Genomic DNA, 19,554 nt, shown 5'->3' with positions numbered 1-19,554 from the left:
CATTACCTGAATAATGTCATAACATGTCATGGATAGGAAGATTAAGTTCAGAGTTTTAGCAGATATCTTCGACTTGGTTTGATATTTTTATAGTATTGTCTCTACGTTAGGAATTTTCTAGGGGTTTTCCACTTTTAACAATCTTCTTATATTTCATTTAAATATTAGTGAGTTTGATTCCCCATTGATGCTAAGGACTATATCAGAGATAGTGAGTCACAAAAAACACTGAAGGGCCTTGGGCACTTTATAGCGCCATCGTTCTGGGCTTATTTGAGGTTCATGCTTATGCACCCCATCAATGTAGATTCTGTCACAATAAGATGGTTTAAAGTGGAAAAGTCAGCTACAGCCTATGAAATCTTTGTGGCGACATTCTACTATGGGAAAGACATTTTGTGTACTACATGAACATGCCTACTGAGGCAACAATACAAGAAGACATTAAACATCTGACCATTTCGGACTATGATAATGGGATTTGTTGTTATGCTTGACCCAGCATATATTTTAAGAAAAGAAAGGAACATTTAACGTAAACAAGACTTGAATTTATTGATAACATTTTCATATCTTCTTTGAGGTGACAGTAACATTTTTGTAGAAAAAAAATTCAACAGCAAAAGAAAAAAAATGTTTATTCTATATCCTGTTAATTAAATGTCATGGGAAAATGAGCTAGTGGGATCTGAGACCAATTAATTTAACAGTTTATTTATGAAAGAGTAACACACAATTTTCAAGTCTTACATATATTATGAAAAATAATTACAAAAGAATTTTATTTTTAATGTGAAAATCTTTATCTTTATTTTCCAGCTAAAACCAGAATGGAAGGAAAAACCACAAGAAGTTTGGAAGACTAATTAAAAATTTGGATGTCGAATTAACTGGCGTAACTAGCAGCCCCTCCTATGTTGCGATGCAACCAGGTAGAATCACATGACCTTGACAAAATTGTGTACATAAATATCTCAAAAGCTATTCATGGGTTCAACAACGTAGTGACTTGCTGACCAATATATTTACTGTGTCTGTTTGGAATAGCTATAACATAAATAGCAGTCAGCACATATTAACATATATACTCTGGGATTAGATTGCTAAAAGTTTTTCAAACACTGAACAAATACATAACATGACTGTTTGGCGTCCAGTTTTAATATTACTTGTTGGAAGTTGCAGAAACCTCGATGATACAAAAATTTAAACATACGTGTGTTTGACCAATGACTTCACACAAAATTGACAAATATCTTATACAGAAATAGTTCTCTTAATACACATTTTCCCGCGACCACAAATAATAATTAAAAAAGTTATTTTAGGTATATACATGCATGTCACAACATCCTGGAATGAGGTATTAGCACCATCAAATATTGCACCAAAATGGTTTCACTTTGCAAAAGAAAAATGCAACAAAAAAATAGTGAAATTTAAGATTATCATTTCTGTCTTCCAGTTTGGCAACCTGAGGCTTTATATATAGAGAATGTAAATATATATATATATATATATAGATTTATTTTTTTTAGCAACAGCAAATAAGAGAGGTCTTCCACATCAATATATACAAAGGGATTTTATTTGGAGTCAGAAAGAAGGGTTGGAGTCCACTGGAGTTACATGGTATTTTGCACAGTACAGACACTGCATCCGGTCTAGACAGTGGGGAACCTTTTTGGGTTCATTTTGCTCTTAGTTTTATGGCTCAACCCAGAGTCACATGCAAGTTTTGGAAAAGGACATGCAAGCCTGATAATAAGTATGCAGAGTAACTACATGTATACAGCATTTGGTAAACCCATTTACGAGAATAGCACCTATGATGGACGAAGCCTGTTTTGGATGTTCTTCAGCACCAAACGTTTCCCATGAAAGGAGGACACAGCTGTCTCAATAGTATCACATCTAAGTCCTTCATATTTTTGCAACTGCTTAAGTCATGTGATTCTGCCCCAGGGTGAGGGCGCCTGGCAAATTCTAAGTAACTCATATGCAGTGAGCTTTTTCTATGTATTTTGTTTTTCTTCCCCTCTGCACAATCCATATTCAAAACTTGCATGTGGTGAACACGTCTCTGGTGGTATCCAAAGCCTGACGCTTTTTTTTTTATTAAAGAAGATTTTTTTTTTACACTTTTTATTAAGCTGCTTGTCCGGATTCCAGTCTCAACCTAAGAAGCAGGCCGGTCCGACCTCAAATCCAAACTTCTGGTTCTGATCCCCAAAGTCACTTATCATAACATCTGCTATAGGTAACTGATCTATCTTCAGCGTGTTGATTTCAAGGACTGTTCTTGCATATCCTTTCCTCAGCTGTAAACGGAATAATAAGTATTAGTGGACAGTATTAAAGGTAAAATAAATAGTTTTCCCCAGTTAGCACATCTATTATAAATGCATTACCATTTATTTTATACCATGTTTGTCTACAATGTGGGAAGCTCACGTTCATGCTCCTACCCCAATACATTGTCACAATCTGTCATATTTTTTCTGCACTTTCTTTAACCAACTGTTCTTGGAAAGTCATTTTAATATTATTCTTCACTACCAAAGTGGTCAATGGGGAATTAATGCCTGGCTAAAATAGAAGCTCTACAATGTATTACACACAATGCTGTACCACATTTCCCCTGCAGTGGACGCTACAAGAGAAATGAGTGGTCGTCCACAGCTGACCAGCAAATCATCATTTAGAAAAGTGATTGTCCCATCTGGACAAAAAAAAAACCACTGGTGTACCCACCATATCCGTTCTGCTGACACAGTCATAGCACCAATAGTTCTTTAGTGTGTGGTCACAGAAGAGCTAGGACCTTAAAGAGGCTCTGTCACCAGATTATCAAATCCCTATCTCCTATTGCATGTGATCGGCGCTGCAATGTAGATAACAGTAAAGTGTTTGTTTGTTTTTAAAAACGATCATTTTTGGCCAAGTTATGAGCAATTTTATATTTATGCAAATGAGCCTTTCCAATGGACAACTGGGCGTATTTTCTCTTATTTCCAACTGGGCGTGTATTGTGTTTGTAACATCTGGGCGTGTTTACTTGTTTTACTAGCTGGGCGTTGTGAATAGAAGTGTTTGTCAGCATCATATGTCAGCATCATACACTTCTATTCACAACGCCCAGCTAGTAAAACAAGTAAACACGCCCAGATGTTACAAACACAATACACGCCCAGTTGGAAATAAGAGAAAACACGCCCAGTTGTCCATTGGAAAGGCTCATTTGCATAAATATAAAATTGCTCACAACTTGGCCAAAAATGATCTTTTTAAAAAAAACAACAACTTTACTGTTATCTACATTGCAGCGCCGATCACATGCAATAGGAGATAGGGATTTGATAATCTGGTGACAGAGCCTCTTTAAGTGATCCATATAATCTCTAGGGGGACCTGGCAGATAATGTACAATTTCCTTGCAGCTCGAATATAAGGGAAAATAAGCTTTACACAGTTCCCATTTAAATTAGTGTTTGATGTGTGATTTTGTCTATATTATCATAGGGTGTAGTAGCAATTACTTATATGTCAGTTTATAGTTTTGTAATATTTTGCTTTGCTGCTGATAGAATGAATGCCTTGTCGAGTCTCTATTCTCGCAGTAAAACACTATCATACATGTTATGCCACCATTCCAGCCTTGTTAACTTCAGAGATTAAAGGAATCCCATCCCCCAAATGACTTTAGACTATGCCGCTTTATTTGTCTATTCTTATGGTTTTCACTTTATATCATTCCTCCTTTAAATTATTGGCAATAAAGAGTTTTTCAGTGCAAAGACGAACTGGCTCACAATGAGTATTATCCAGGCTCTAGTTGATTCAAAGACTTTATTGATTGCTGATCGGACGAGGTTTTGGAAATACTTCCAAAAGTCATGAAAGCAGCTCTATCAAAAAAAATTTCTGATTGCCACATGTTTTACTGTAATATTTGTTACGGATTCAGAAAAAATTAAGACAACGGTCAGTCATAAGCAAGAAAGACGCATGAATGCACAACACGGCACGGATATGTGCTTACTGGTGTGGAAACCACTTTTCATTCTCATTTAGCATGGAAGAACGATTCGTTCTATGTGTGAAAAGGAAATCTAATTTAAAAAAAAAAAAAAAAAAAAGTCTATATGTTACATTCTTTCTTACAAAGAGTTAGTCTGGAATTGAACTTTTTGTACAATCATATCCAAGCTTTTTAGAATAACGAAGGATGGCTCTTCTATCTACTTGTAGCTTTTACCACTCCACCTCTTTCCTATGGGAGGCTGTGGGAAAAGCAAAAGTCCTAGCAGTGACAAAAGCTATAGGAGTTGCAGCAGTCGCAATTGCGACTGCGCACCGAAGACAGGGGGCTCACCAAATCTATCCACAGTTACTGTAGTAACTGGGGCATATGTAGTAAACTACACAGGCCCCTGTTACTACAGAAACAGTATACTTACCTATCTTGCCCTTGAGTCAGATCCAAGTGTAGCGCTGAGTCCTGATGCCTTTCAGAGTTACAACATCACAACGTTATGTGTGCCGCGCACAACGTCATGACAGTGAATGGCGTCAGGACCCATGCTCCGCACAGAGATGAAGAGGACCCCATTAATGAGCAGGAAGAGTAAGTATAGAAAAACTGTCCTGGGCACTGTATCTAATGCTAACATGTGTGAGATTGTCTGCTGGGGCCCTGTATCTAATCCTATCATGTGTGATACTGTCTGCTGAGGCCCTGTATGATACAGGGTCCCAGCAGATAGTATCACACATGATAGTATTAGAGACAGGCGTGATATAGGTTGTATGATACTGTCTGCTCGGCCCTGTACCTAAGCCTATCATGTGTGATACTGTGTCCTAAGGATAGGCCATCAATGTGTATTTCCAAAAACCCATTAAACAATTATTTTTTAAAAGGTACTTTTTTTATGGTTAAATATACTGTATTATATCGGAGTCTGCAATCAGATCAATGCTTTATCTTTTCCTACGTATGATAAATAAATTGTCCGGACATCCATATGCTTGTATATATATTCTTAATACCTTGTATAATTTTGTTAATGCTGGTTCTTTTATATAGGTATCTACCTGGTTATTTTTTTAATCTCTTATGTCTGTTGAATTTTATCTTTTAAAACGTTTACCCCAGATAGGTAGAAATACTATGAATAAAATTATTGTGGCATTGTTTCATATAACTTTACTTACCGCACATCCATCGTGCATGGCTTTAATGAAGAGGCTGTTGTCGTAAGATATTTCCTCATCGTTTGATCCTAAGAACCTAAGAGCCTTGTCATAGTTATCATTTACAGCATCATGCCAGGCTACTGACTGGTGGCAGCTGTAGGTGAAGTTCTGTCGGGCGGAGGCACTGAGGAGTCTCAGGAAGGTCATTTGAACTTGATTGATTGAGTTACCCTCCACGTCAACATAGGAAAGCTACAGGGAAGAAATGACAAAGGCGTCAGTGGCAGACACATAATCTTAAAACCCAATCTACTGATAACTTATCACTATGTATCAGAAAATTGTAATATTTGGCCAACAACTATCCTATTTGTATGGATGGCTTTAGAGTGTTTCAAAATTTTTATTTGCTTAACTTCAATACTATTGGCCACTTATAATTAGTATGGTATGGAACACTAGTCAGCTGGTGACAAATGGGAGTGTCAATCAAATGTAAAATTGGGTGACTAGACAGCCGGTAACATATTCATGTCTAGGCCACCATGACTCTAGAAGAAATAAAGAGCTGTTGTAGGTAGGAGTGCATTTTCTTTAATATAGGCTGTATTACTTTTCAATCTACTAGACACATCTTTGTTAATGATATATGTTCAATTATACCATTAGACTAGGCCAGAAGTGTGAATTTATATCTTAGGGGGAGCTAAGGCTCTGTTCACATGTGCGTCTTAAAGAGACTCTGTTACCACATTATAAATGCCCTATCTTATACATGATGTGATCGGCGCTGTAACGTAGATTACAGCAGTGTTTTTTAATTAGAAAAACTATCATTTTTGACGGAGTTATGACCTATATTAGCTTTATGCTAATGAGTTTCTCAATGGACAACTGTGTGTATTTTACTATATGACCAAGTGGGCGTTATAGAGAGGAGTGTATGACGCTGACCAATCAGCGTCATACACTTCTCTCCATTCATTTACACTGCAGATAGCGATATATCTATATCGCTATGTGCAGTCACATAAACACACTGTAACGCTACTCATGTGTCATGACAATGAATATACATTACCTCCAGCCAGGACGTAATGTGTATTCATTCTCCAGACCACTTCTGTAGCGTCTCTGTGATTTACATCACAGCAGGCGTAGTCTCGCGCGATTACGCTGTAAACTGTCATTCACAGCGAGATCTCACTGTGCTGTGCTTTAAATCACACAGACGCTACAGAAGTGGCCAGTAGAATGAATACACGTCACGTCCTGGCTGAAGGTAATGTATATTCATTGTCCTGACACATGAGTAGCGTTATAGTGTGTTTATGTGGCTGCAGATAGCGATATAGCTATATCGCTATCTGCAGTGTAAATGAGTAGAGAGAAGTGTATGACACTGATTGGTCAGCGTCATACACTCCTCTGTACAACGCCCACTTGGTCATATAGTAAAACACGCCCAGTTGTCCATTGAGAAACTCATTAGCATAAAGCTAATATAGGTCATAACTCCATCAAAAATTATCGTTTTTCTAAATAAAAAACACTGCTGTAATCTACATTACAGTGCCGATCACATCATGTACAAGATAGGCTTATAATGTGGTGACAGAGCCTCTTTTAGCTCTATTAGGAGCCTCCATTGCAGATTCTGTCATTTACTGGACAAAATAGTGCAGTATGCACCACTATGTTGTCCGGCAAAATGATAGATATAATAAGGGAAACCCATCAAAACCCATTAAAGACAATAAGTTTCGTCGGGCGTAGATGGTTTTCATCATGCGACGGATCCAGGGCTTCCATTTTACTAATGTTTATGTTCCTACGATGCAACAAAAAAAACGGAAATCAAGCGCAGATGTGAACAAAGTCTTATGTTAAATTTGGCATATATTGTCTTGAACAATCTGTCATTATAACATAGAACTTCTGTAAACCTTATTAACACAGGTCTTTTATAGATTGTGGAACCTACCAGTTTTCCTCTCTTGAATTCACTAAACCAGGAACCAGGATTTTCTTTTGGCCATGACGAAATCCGTACCTGTTTTCAGTTCAAAAGATGAATGAACAATGAATGAGATGAATGATCAATTATTATACAAAAAAATTAGCATAGTCATTTGGATTTATGATCCTTCTTTAAAGGGATATGGCCACAGACCTCTGAGTATCACCTTCACTCAGACAGGTCAGTTATTCCAGAATTAGTGATTATGGGTTAAAAATAAATAAATAAACAAAAAGAATATTCTATAATTTTAGCCTATGGACAGTCTAACTTACTCCTTCTGACTTCTTGTCTGCAAAGATACAGGTTTCCCCTCCAGCAGTGAAGTTGCAGTAGACTTTGAATGAGTCTCCAGAGCATCCCTGGTTTGGATCAATCCAATAATCACCTAAGGGGAAGAAGAGCAATGCATATTATGAATCATAAAACATGAAGGTATTTTTAGAATTTCCAGACTTTTGAACTGAGAATTGAATTCCACTTATAGCAGGTATTTTTGATCACATATGTCAATGGTATTTAAACATTGATAGTGAGCTTAATAGACAATGTAGACCGCCTTAAAACCATATCTTTACCTATCCATTTTTTTGCTATAACAAAACCACATTGGAACATATACTTGAAGTATTCTATTGCTTTCTATAGGTAAAACATATGGCTAAGTGGGTAATTTTGGCATATGTTTTTGTGCAATATGTTTTTAGTGTAGGCAGTATGGTGGAGCTTTGCACTTTATGCTAAAAAGTATACATGCAACCTATATGTTCTTTATAATGGAAGTCATAATTAGGCATACATTTGCATATACTATATTTTTGCTTTAAATTTACAGCTGCAAGAAAAAGTAAGTGAATTACTTGGAATTTTGCATTGATTACTAATAAAATGTGGTCTGAGTGTTATAATTTAAGACTAAAACAATCTTACTAAACAAATAATAGTTAGACCATTGTACTGTTCATGCATTTTATTGAATATATTGAGTAAACATCCACAGTGCAGGGAGAAAAAGTAAGTGAACCCTTGAATTCAATAACCTGTAGAGCCCCGTTTAGCAGCAATCGCCTCCAACAAACCTTTCCTGTAGTTGCAAATAAGATTTGAACAACAATGAGGACGAATTTTGGACTATTCCTCCCTGCAAATTTGTTTCAGCTCATCAAAATTTCTTTGATGCCTTGCAAGCAGAGCCCTCTTTAGGTCATTGCACAGCATCACAATAGGGTCAAGACAGGACTCTCATACGGCCAATTCAAAACACAAATCTTTTTTTTCAAACATTCATAAGTTGATTTACTTGTGTGCTTTGAGCCATTGTCTTGTTGCATCAACCAACGTCTCTACAGCGTGAGGTCCCCTGCTCCCCTTACATTCTCCTGTAAAATGTTATGATACACCTTTGAATTCATTGCTTCACCAGTGATTACAAGGCGGCCTTGAGGCAGCAGAGCAGCCCCAAACCATGATGCTCCCTCCACAATTGGGATGAGGCTTTGGTATTGGTGTGCAGTGCTCTTTTACCTCCAAACATGGTGTTCCACTTTTGTCTCCTCTGTCCGTAGAATACTTTCCCAGAAGCATTGTTAAACATCCGGGTGTCGCAATGTTTTGTTTGGACAGTGGCAGCTTCCTTCTTGGTGTCCTTCTATGAACACCATTATTGTTCAGTGTTTTTCTACTAGTGAATACATGAACAAAGTTTTTTTGCAGTTTGTAGAGTGTTTTGTAGGTCTTTTGCTGTTAAATTTGGGTGCTTTCTCACCTTTTTTTAGGATTGCCCATTGTGCTCTTGGAGTGATCTTAACAAAATGCCCTCTCTTAGGGAGAGTAGCAACAGGTCTTTAGCAATGCTTTTGTAGCCCTTTCCAGCTTAATGCTTCTCTATAAGACGTCATCTGAGGTCTTCTGAAAATTGTTTACCTGGAGGCATGGTTCACACTAACCAATCTTTCTTGAGAAGAACAGAATAGTCAATAACCAGGCTTTGTATGCCTTTATTTAGTAGGCAAAGCACATGTGAAACCCACACTTTCAATCTCATCTCCTTAATTGAAAATCCCCTTGCCAAATAGGTCTTGGAGAAATCATTAACACAGAGGTTCACTTAATTTTTCATCCTGCACTGTGGCTGTTAACACAATGTGCTAAATAGAAGACATGAATAGTACACATTTTTGACTGTTGCTAGTTTAGTTAGATTGTGTTTTCCTATAATTGGGACTTAGGTAATAAACAGTCCACATTTTATTTGTAATTAATGCAGAAATCCAGGTAATACAGTATGTTTTTTTGTGCCAAATGAATACGTTGCCAAATGTGGTATGAAAGGGGCTGTAATAGAATGTAGCAATGTCTACTTGATCCAGTGATGCAAAAACTTGCTGAATGCACAAATCTACTTTTGTCAAGGTTTCATGAAGAATTCAGTTACATATAGAAAATAATAAATGAAATTAAGTTACTCAGTTCTTAACTGGCATAGATTTTACCTCCGCTGATTACAGCCAGACAGTATAGTAGATGACAGAACAAATGTCCCTACTTTGCAAATAACATCTGATGAATTGATCACATTATTGAGCATAACTAGTGAGACTGACACAAGCAGGATAATCAGTGGCTCACATACAAGCTCTGTATTCAGTGAGGCTGATCATGGGTGCATACTCAGTTAATGTATGCAAGGTATGTGATTGTAAGTTTTCTTTAGCATTCTACGAAGTGGGAAAAAAAAACCTGTGGATCAAGGCCAGAGATAGAATTCATGTGTAATATTCCCAATGTCAGTGAATTTTCATTCAGAGAGTTTGAAAATACATGAGAAATGCATTGTACTGTGTACTTGTTTACTCATTGCATGTAGAATATCTATAGCGAGACCTAGTAGGAACTATAGTAGTACTATTTTTTTTTTGCCTACATACCATCAGGGAACTCAGGATGAGACAGCTGGAGATCCTTGCATGTTCTAGCAGGATTGTTCTGTGATCCCTCTGGATACTTCATGCGTTCTATGTCCTGTTTCAATGAGTTGAGGGAGGTAAACACCTCCTCCATTCCATCATAATCCAAAATGTTGTCTCCTAAGTCAGCCATCATGCCATCAGGGGATCTGCGATTCTTCTTGGATGATTGGATAGGCAGTGGCTGGATGACTTCTCCAGGTGGACCCTAAACAAATAATTTTCGGGTTAGACCTCTGCAGCTAGATGATCAGCCTTAATACTTTAGTTATATTGCAAAAATATTTTTATAGATAAAGGAAATCAATAACAAATATGTTGAGTACAATATATTTTTGAAGGTAAATTCTTTAACCACCTAGAGATGTTCAACATATAAATAAATTGAACATTTTCTTACCGGGGGCCCAGGAGGTCCAGGCGTACCGGAATCTCCCTTCTGACCAGCAGGACCCTAGAGACAGCGTTTAATAATAAATATAAAGAGTTATATTTGGAAATTAACCACTGTGTAATATAAAACAACGAAATACATAAATAAAGAGTAGAAACAATAGATGCGGAGATCGAGATCAAATATTTCGAATATATTAATGAGAATCAGAAAACACAGAGGATGTCAGATGCTATAAGGAAAATATGAAGGTATTAAAGAAAATATATATATAATTCTAAGGTGCAAAATACTTACAGATGAACCCTTTGAACCCTTAGGACCTTGAGGACCCTAGAAATATGTATAAAAAAAGGTTAGATTTAAGACCAGATAGATTTAAGAAATGTAAAAACTATTTTACAAACTACATCACTTATTGAATATCAATATGTTTATTTCCAAAGTCTAAATGGGGTTGGCCTGTCGATGAATAAACAGTTATTATATTATTATATACCTTAGGAGTTAAAAAAAATTACAATGGATGGTCCTTCCATTAAATCACATGTTTGTCTTGGCCAAAAGAACATGTTAGAATTGTATAAAGGAGGGGTAAGCTGAGCAAGTGACAGACACCTCTGGTACTGTAATTTTGGAGGAAACAATAGAGTCGATTAGGAATAATCCAACCTGTCCCATCTATTTATTCCCCAAAGTTGGAGAAGGTTCCGGCACATTATTGATTCTTCATAAATATAATATTTTCCTCACCAACTGTGTAGTTGGCATTCTATGTATTATTATTGTACTTGATAGTGTATATGGATGTTTTACTGGATACTTACGGGCAAGCCAGGAGAGCCAGGAGGACCATTGGGGCCGGAACCACCTGAAATACCCTGTTGGAGTTAGAAAGGTACATTATTAGAGGTAAGACAGATGATGTCTAAATTGCTTCCGCTGAAATAGGATTTATTTGACTTATATCCAGTATTCATACAAAAACGTATAAAACCTGAACAATGAGCTTAAAAACGTATAACATTATCTAAAAAAAAAAAGTATGATAATAATTTATACGTACACCATCACCCTTCCCTCCAGTAAATCCCTGTGGACCTGGAAGTCCTCTGTCTCCCTTCTCACCCTGCTCTCCAGGTGGACCAATAAGACCAATCAAACCAGGATGTCCCTAGAAAGAAAAAGGTTATCACATAAAAATGAATCAGGTAGCAATCAAAATACTTCCCTCCACAAATTCCAGATTGTCAATTCTTGTCATTTTTCCCTACAACATAATCACTATATAAATCTCCTAGAAGCCCACTATTTGAAACCCAGAATTTTCTCTTGAACTCAATCCAATATGCCATGATCAATCCACCTCGTAAAATGTCCACAGTTATATCCCATAATTACATCATCATAACCTCATAATACAGATCTTTTCTATTATTTCTCAATAGCCACCTTCTCAGTTTTCATCGCAATCTTATATACCTACTTAATAATTAATTGTGTTCTATCCCTTTTAATAGCACATTTTAATATATATATCTATATATAAACATATATAGGTATATCTATCTATCTATCTATCTATCGATCGATCGATTGATCGATCGATCGATAGATCTATATATAAGGCTAGGTTTGTATCTACTCTCGGTGTATATGCTGGTAAACTTTCCTGGCATATACTCCTACATAGACTTTCGTTAGCCAAACGTTTGACCGAATGTGATGTCGGACTAGCCTAGAATGGAGGGCAAAGAACTCAGATTTCTTAACCTACTACTATGCTTTGCACATAAAGGCAGAAGGCTGTTAAATATTTCTGGAAAAATTGTACTTATAACTATTTCATGTGTATCAATCCTTGGAATGCAGATGCTATGATTTTATTCATTGTTATCATTTCTAGATTAGATTACACAGTTTGGCATTTATATTTTCCACAAATTGTAAAAGAATAGGAAAGTGATAATACATGAAATATAACATACCTTTTCACCCTTTGTACCAGGATCACCTTTCAAACCTGGAAGTCCAGGGGGGCCCTAAATAAAACAAATATACAATGTTGTAACATCTGGCCAGATATCATCAAAAACCGAATTGGACAGTGAAACTGTGAAATAAAAGTAATTGGAGTATGTGTGTATATATATATATATATATATATATATCCACAAACATCTTGTTATTAATATTTTGCAGTTAAGTAAATTTACATCCTAAAATAAATACTCCAGGAACAGTATCATAATATCATATATGTCTCCAATTGCATGTACAGATAATGGGGGCCATCATTAAGCTCATGTTGCCCTAATTAGTTATACACAATGATCAGATTTAATAGCAAATAACAGTATAAATCAGTATCTTTATAAAATATTTCAATATCTAATGCTTTAGTGAGGGATAATGCTTGGAAATTGTCATGCACTACATCCAGACTATGCCTAATCATTAAGAACTTATGTTTGTCACATACCATTGGGCCTGGAGGTCCGTTCTGTCCTGGAGCACCTGGAAGACCTTGTTCTCCCTAAATAAAATATAAACCAAATTTGAGAAATGCATACACCAATACCACCAATACATAAGATAACAAAATCTTTATATAGCTTTATATTAAGTCTAATCAATGATATTTGAGAACATGGAAATCACTAGTGTAACTTTTAGCTATAGTAAACCATTAGTAGTTATGACCTTGTAAATAGTATAAAGTATAATTAAAGTATTAGTTTACTCACCACAGGCCCTGGAATTCCTCTGAGACCTTCAGGACCTGGTTTTCCTGATGGTCCCTGAGCTCCAACTGGCCCTGTCTTTCCTGAAGGTCCTTCCGACCCAGATTCACCCTGTAAGAAACAATTTTACATATAAGAGAAACTATAAATTATCTAATCTGAAAGAATACGGAAACAGAAAAGTAAAATAGTATAGCTGAATGTATTTCCTCACCTTTGCACCTTTCTCTCCTTGTCTGCCTTCTGCACCGGCAGCTCCAGGCGGTCCCTAGAATAAAGAATCATACATGTAGCAGGAATTATATTATATTATAACTTTTCCTTTACTAGCTTTTTAACTAAAGCCACCAGTAGTCCACCCACAGTGCTTTATTGATGAACTATGGGTAGTCTGTAGTACGTTGAGTTTCCCTGTATAACATAAGGAGACTGCACAATGACCCAACACCAAGCTGCAGATAATAGAAGGGTGCACTGTTGACTATTTTGTGGGAGAGGACATCTTGTATTGGCAATGGTTTGCTGTATTAACATGGATGAGTCCGTCCCATCATGTTTATAGTATAAAGTACCTACACTTTATTATGTGAAGGAGCTCCCTTAGCTTTAGTGGGACAATTTTCATGTGCTACTAAGCAGGACTGACCATTTAAATATAACTATAGCCAAAATAGTTATTTTGCCATTTCAGGCTAAGGCACCATAGATACTATGATCATAAAAAGCTCACATAAATAATATAAAAAGAAAAATACATATTTAAAGCCTGGATGAAGTAAACGATGATTGTTGCTTTAAATGTGCCTGCAGTTGTGGCCTTCCTTCATTTTTTACTTTCACAACACCTAGATGAATCAATATTCTTTGATATTTTACTAATATCATTCACCGCGGAGCACTCCCATAGCCATGATTGTTTACATCTTTTTTCAATTTAAAAGCCATTTCCATTTGTTTTACCTATAAACTTTCAGATTTACAGTTTGTTTATATCTAGCAATACAAATCATAAGAGGCTGGTAATATGTTCATATGCAAACACTGAGAAGCTAAACTCACCCTCTTCCCCGGAGGTCCTGGTGGCCCAGCTTCTCCAGATGGACCAGAAGGTCCCTATTTATGAAAAATTTGAAAAACAGAAAAATAATGATTATATATTAATGTATTGCAGATATCAAGCATGTATACAAGCTTACAAACACATATCCTAATTTGAACAAGTAGGAACCTAAACAGTGAATAAAATGCAATAATACTTACAGGCTGGCCTGGTTCTCCATCTTCACCTTTGTCACCAGATGTACCATCTTGACCCTTTAGAGAAAATATGAAAAGTTATGAAAATTATAAGCTCTCTAAGGGTATGTTCACACGAGGGCGTCCGTAAGGGCTGAAATTACGGGGATGTTTCAGCCTGAAAACATCCCCGTAATTTCAGCCGTAACGGCATGTGCAGGCGCTTGAACGCCGCGTCCATTACGGACGTAATTGGCGCTGTTATTCATTGGCATCAATAAGTAACGGCTCCAATTACGCCCAAAGAAGTGACAGGTCACTTCTTTGACGCGGGCGTCTATATACGCGCCGTCATTTGACAGCGGCGCGTAAATATACGCCTCGTGTGAACAGACAAACGTCTGCCCATTGCTTTCATTGTTTGTCAGCGCTATTGAGGCGCTATTTTCGGACGTAATTCGGGGCAAAAACGCCCGAATTACGTCCGTAATTAGTGCGTGTGAACATACCCTAAATGTTATGCAGTTTCTAAAAGCATTCCCGTCCATATAAAATGAATGTGTAAATTAAGTATTTCCAATGCAGACTTCTAGGCGGCTCTTGAACATTGAGCTCAGCACTAGAAATAGCATTAGGAAAACAGATGCTCTTGATAAGATCTCTCGCTATAAAAAAAAAAAAAAAAAAAGTTGGGAGCTGGACCTAATGGTTCTATGCTTTTATGATGTTCCCAGAATACATATTTATTTGATACAAAATCTTTCTTTACTATGTGCAGTATATGGATGCAGAATGATGATTTCAGCCTCCGAGTGCCAACTGTCTTTATAAAAATTTAAAAAGCTACAGGGCATAATGGTGACAGAACTGAAAAACCAATATATATATATATTTTGGGAAAAACACTCAACTAAGAGTCTCATAGCTCTATTGTAAGTGCAATTAATTGCTTCTTATACAGTACCAATGATAGGTTTTTGCAATTCTAACCAATAATACTTGTAATACTAGTTTAAATAAGAAAACTTGTCTTGCCATGGCAGCTAATGAAATTGTAAATTATATTCTGCAACTAAAGATTAGAAGACCACAACTCTAATAGATTGCCATGGGCAATACCGCTGCTGATGTTGTCTGTGCTGGTTTTATTCATGACTTCAGCTCCATGTGGAGCATTACGTAAAATAATAGTTGTTCATGAAGTCTGTAAAAATACGCCGTCTGTGTTTACATCTGTATTTATGGCTGCAAAGTGGGTGAAAATTCACCTGAAAAATACAGATAAAAAGAAATCAGTCATAGTGTACCAACAGTTTTAATACTTACACTTGGACCCGCTTCTCCGGGAGGACCTGGATCTCCTGGGAATCCAACGGGACCCTAAACAATTTGGAGGATGAAGGAGACATTGTGAGCACCATATCTAACAATTTATCCAAAACATGGAAATACTAGTGTTTAGATGGTTCCCTTACAGGATTTCCTTTAGGACCATCGTCTCCTGGTGGACCTTTGGGACCAGCGGGTCCTGCAGATCCTGGAGGTCCTGCTTCTCCTTTTTCTCCTCTCTCACCTTTAGGGCCCTACGGATTTATGTAAATATATATGGATTAAAGATTATATGGTGTTAGAGTTCAAAAAGCCTTTCTGGGGTTGTAAGAAGATTAAGTCCTTTGTAGCAATTTTTATAAACTGACTTAAACCTTATTTTTGCTATTCCTAGGATTATAAAAACCGAGAAGCTTTGAAAGACTTGTACAGTCTTTATTTAATGAATCTAAATCATCCTTCAAATCTCAAGGCTAATTTCTCTTTAGCTCTGTTCTTTGCTTGCAAAGCAATTCTTAAGCTGTCAGAGAGCTAAAGGGAAGCAGCCAATATGCTTGAGTAAAGGAGACATGATCATAAGATACCAATCAATTAGACATTCGCGTTAGGAGAAATGAATTTTACTTATGAGGTGTTAACACAAGACAAGTTTTAAATAACTATAATTCTATCACTAGATTTACAGTTCCTCAAGGGAAGGAGAGAAGAAATCACTTTGTCCCAATGCAAAGTTTTCAATCCACTGATATCCCACGAAGACCATTTTTAATCCTTGCGTCTATTAGGTATTAAAGATTGTGGGTTGCATATAGACTGGGACAGTCCAGGAACACCATAGTATAGAGGGATTTGGGGACATCTTTGCATTATAAATTATAACATGGTTTAAAAGTTTTAGTTGCCATTTATGGAATATGAATTCTTTTTTTATTCCTTTGCTAATAGTGCAAAATAAAACAAAATATTTAGTCCAATTCTTAGTAAAAGATGAATTCATTGATGACATACTGCATTACGATATTTATATGATATTAGAAAAAAAGGTGTCTGTTTTTTTTTTTTTTTACGAAACTCTTGTCCTTGGGCTGTGTCTGGTATCTCAGCTCAGCCACAGCCACTTAAATGGAGATAAGCTGTAATACCAGACACAGTCTGTGGATAAGATCCTGAAAAAAAAAAAAATCAGACTCTTTGTTTGAATTCTGAAATCACTTATTTTTTATCAAAGTGGTCAAACTACATGGACTGCGAAGGAAATGCAGGTTCAAATAATTGATAAGGATCTTGTTTTTCTCTAAATACTTAGTAAATATAAGTAGAGATGCAGTACAAAATGTAAGAAGGGTCCTGTGTAACACGCTGATGCACAGGACCTTTGGAAATGCAACAAAATAAAAAAAATAGAGCCACAAATGATAATTGTGACCATATGGATTTTTCCGACTCCCCACCACCACCGTAATTATTAAAATTTCCCAGGAATTACTGTTCCCCCACTACACAATTTCCATGGCTAGATACAGATATAAAGATACATAACAAGTTTTTATATAAAAGAACTTACGCCAACACCGGCTTCTCCAGGTGGACCTGGATTTCCAGCTTCACCGGGTTCACCCTAAAATGGAAACATACATAGAAATGTATTTGTGTCTCTCAGAAATATTACTTTAACTTTTTTACTAACCAATATAAAATCTTACAACCAAGTAACAAGTAGTGTTAGTTCCTCTCTAGTTTGTCTGCCTGGACTTTAGTCAGTGATGTTCAAATTTAGCAAAAACGTTATTTTTATATTCCGTGCTATTCTTTCTTTGGTCTGCACAAAGATGAAATCCTATTGTACTTTTAGTTTAACAGTCATATTTTTAATATGCAAAACTAAAATCATTTTATTTTGTCTTACCAAAGCTTACTAAAAGAAATGTTCCTCAGGTATGAAGCCAATATGTGGTGTTTTTTTTTAACCATTCTTTGATTAGAAACTTTTACGCAAAGGTTTAGAGGGTTGCCCCATTTTGGCTTTTCGGTACAACATCATGGTGTGAATGCCGCTTAAGGGGATTTAAAGAATACTTCTTAATTTAAATATATGCAAAACATTAAATGTTCATTTTAGGAACAAACATTTTACACTGCTCTGAAGGGAGATTTAGATTTGCAGTCCAAAGCACACATTAAGCCTCTTGCCATTATTTTTCTAGCTCAGTGGACTGATAAATATAACCAGAAATAGCAATTTAGCATTATAATGTTACTAACTCTGTATGGCCCAGACTGCAATTTTGAAGTTAATCTATGATCTTTCTGACCAGATGTTCAAAGAATAATCTGTACATCAACCCATACAGCACAGGAAAGTCAATCATAGACTAATACATTTGCACCATTACCTTGTAATGGGTACATCCGGTTTCCATAGGGTTTGTGAATATGGACTATGTTATTTTTACTTTGAGAAAGTGACATAAACCCGACATAATGGAAACTAGCCCATATATAAAGAGAGCAATGGTGTAACTTGAAACTCCTGGGCCCAATGCAAAATCTGTAATAGGGTCCCCAACTATTACATGTCATTTTTAGTACTGGACTTCTAATATGGGGCAGAAGGAACATTTGGTCCACCATAGGCTCCAGTGCCCGGTGTGACTGCAACCTCGGCGCCCCTGTATAGTTAGACCCCCGGAAACAGCCTTACATATTGAAACAGGTATAACTAGCAAATAAAAGAATACAGAACACGTAGGAAAGTGCATCATCATAGACACATTCAGTAATATATGACTTAAATCTTTATTTAAATTCAATGTAAAGCCATTATATTTTCCTGAAGGGGAATTGAATTACTGGTAGAGTGAACATTGAATGAAGGAAGATCTATTTGCTGTTGCTATGTAAAGAGCCACATATCTACTCCACTTATATTACATAGACATAGATGTTGACACCTGAGTGATACATAAAAACTAAAAGCATTTCATTTTCCTAATATAATAAATAGGCTATGTTGTGAGTGATGTGTCCTCATAGTTTTGTATGCAAAAGCGCCACTGTCTGAAACATACAGACTACACGGCCTTGATTCTATTTACAGTATTCACTGAAATAGAAACAGTGATGTATAGTCTATATAAATATGGAAATAATACAAGTCCTTCACAGGTGTCAACAAAGGCTTTGAATACATTAGCTGAGCCTACATACAATGAATAACTTTAAGTGGTTTACCGTTCTGAGACCATCTAGTAACTCTATTTTAGAATAAAGTGTTTTCGGAATATTGAAAATTATGGAGAAAATAGGGCCAGAGAATGTCAATTCAAGGTTATTCAAGCAGCGCACTTAATACTAACACCAGAAAACTATGCCTTGGCCATCACTACACTGGTACTCTCCAAAACTATTGGTTAAGAGAGCAAAATAAAAAAAAGAGAAAGAGAGAGAGTCAGAACGAGGAAAATAAAATAATACAGGAGGATTGGAAAGACATGTATAGAACAAGCAAAATCCATCCATTGTAAATAAACTCTCAATGATTTGGTTAAATAATATATGGCATAGCAAAACAAGGTCTGGAACTTGGATTGTTAAGTTTAATCAACTGACAGCTAATGCAGGGGCTTGGGTTTCATGAACAAGGTCGTATTATGGTTCCCCACAAAC

At 36.4% G+C, this 19,554-nt stretch overlaps 1 protein-coding gene across 2 annotated transcripts in view; it reads right to left on the bottom strand.

Moving 5' to 3' along the window:
• Positions 1-736: 736 nt before the first annotated feature.
• COL11A1 (collagen type XI alpha 1 chain) overlaps positions 737-19,554 on the bottom strand; it is a 162,838-nt gene continuing 144,020 nt past the window's right edge. For both annotated transcript variants that reach the window (XM_075833368.1, XM_075833369.1), the window contains 18 exons: positions 17,453-17,506; positions 16,035-16,142; positions 15,886-15,939; positions 14,584-14,637; positions 14,383-14,436; positions 13,538-13,591; positions 13,327-13,434; positions 13,062-13,115; positions 12,568-12,621; positions 11,646-11,753; positions 11,407-11,460; positions 10,877-10,912; positions 10,586-10,639; positions 10,147-10,393; positions 7,495-7,607; positions 7,184-7,252; positions 5,218-5,451; positions 737-2,321 (listed from right to left, as the gene is read on the bottom strand). In XM_075833368.1, the coding sequence (XP_075689483.1) occupies positions 2,175-2,321; positions 5,218-5,451; positions 7,184-7,252; positions 7,495-7,607; positions 10,147-10,393; positions 10,586-10,639; positions 10,877-10,912; positions 11,407-11,460; positions 11,646-11,753; positions 12,568-12,621; positions 13,062-13,115; positions 13,327-13,434; positions 13,538-13,591; positions 14,383-14,436; positions 14,584-14,637; positions 15,886-15,939; positions 16,035-16,142; positions 17,453-17,506 (1,656 nt within the window). In that variant the 3' untranslated portion in view covers positions 737-2,174. The remainder of the gene's footprint in view (positions 2,322-5,217; positions 5,452-7,183; positions 7,253-7,494; positions 7,608-10,146; positions 10,394-10,585; positions 10,640-10,876; positions 10,913-11,406; positions 11,461-11,645; positions 11,754-12,567; positions 12,622-13,061; positions 13,116-13,326; positions 13,435-13,537; positions 13,592-14,382; positions 14,437-14,583; positions 14,638-15,885; positions 15,940-16,034; positions 16,143-17,452; positions 17,507-19,554) is intronic.

Source organism: Rhinoderma darwinii, chromosome 7 (assembly GCF_050947455.1).
Source record: "Rhinoderma darwinii isolate aRhiDar2 chromosome 7, aRhiDar2.hap1, whole genome shotgun sequence".
Classification (NCBI taxonomy): domain Eukaryota; kingdom Metazoa; phylum Chordata; class Amphibia; order Anura; family Rhinodermatidae; genus Rhinoderma; species Rhinoderma darwinii.
This window is presented reverse-complemented; position numbering and strand designations above follow the sequence as displayed.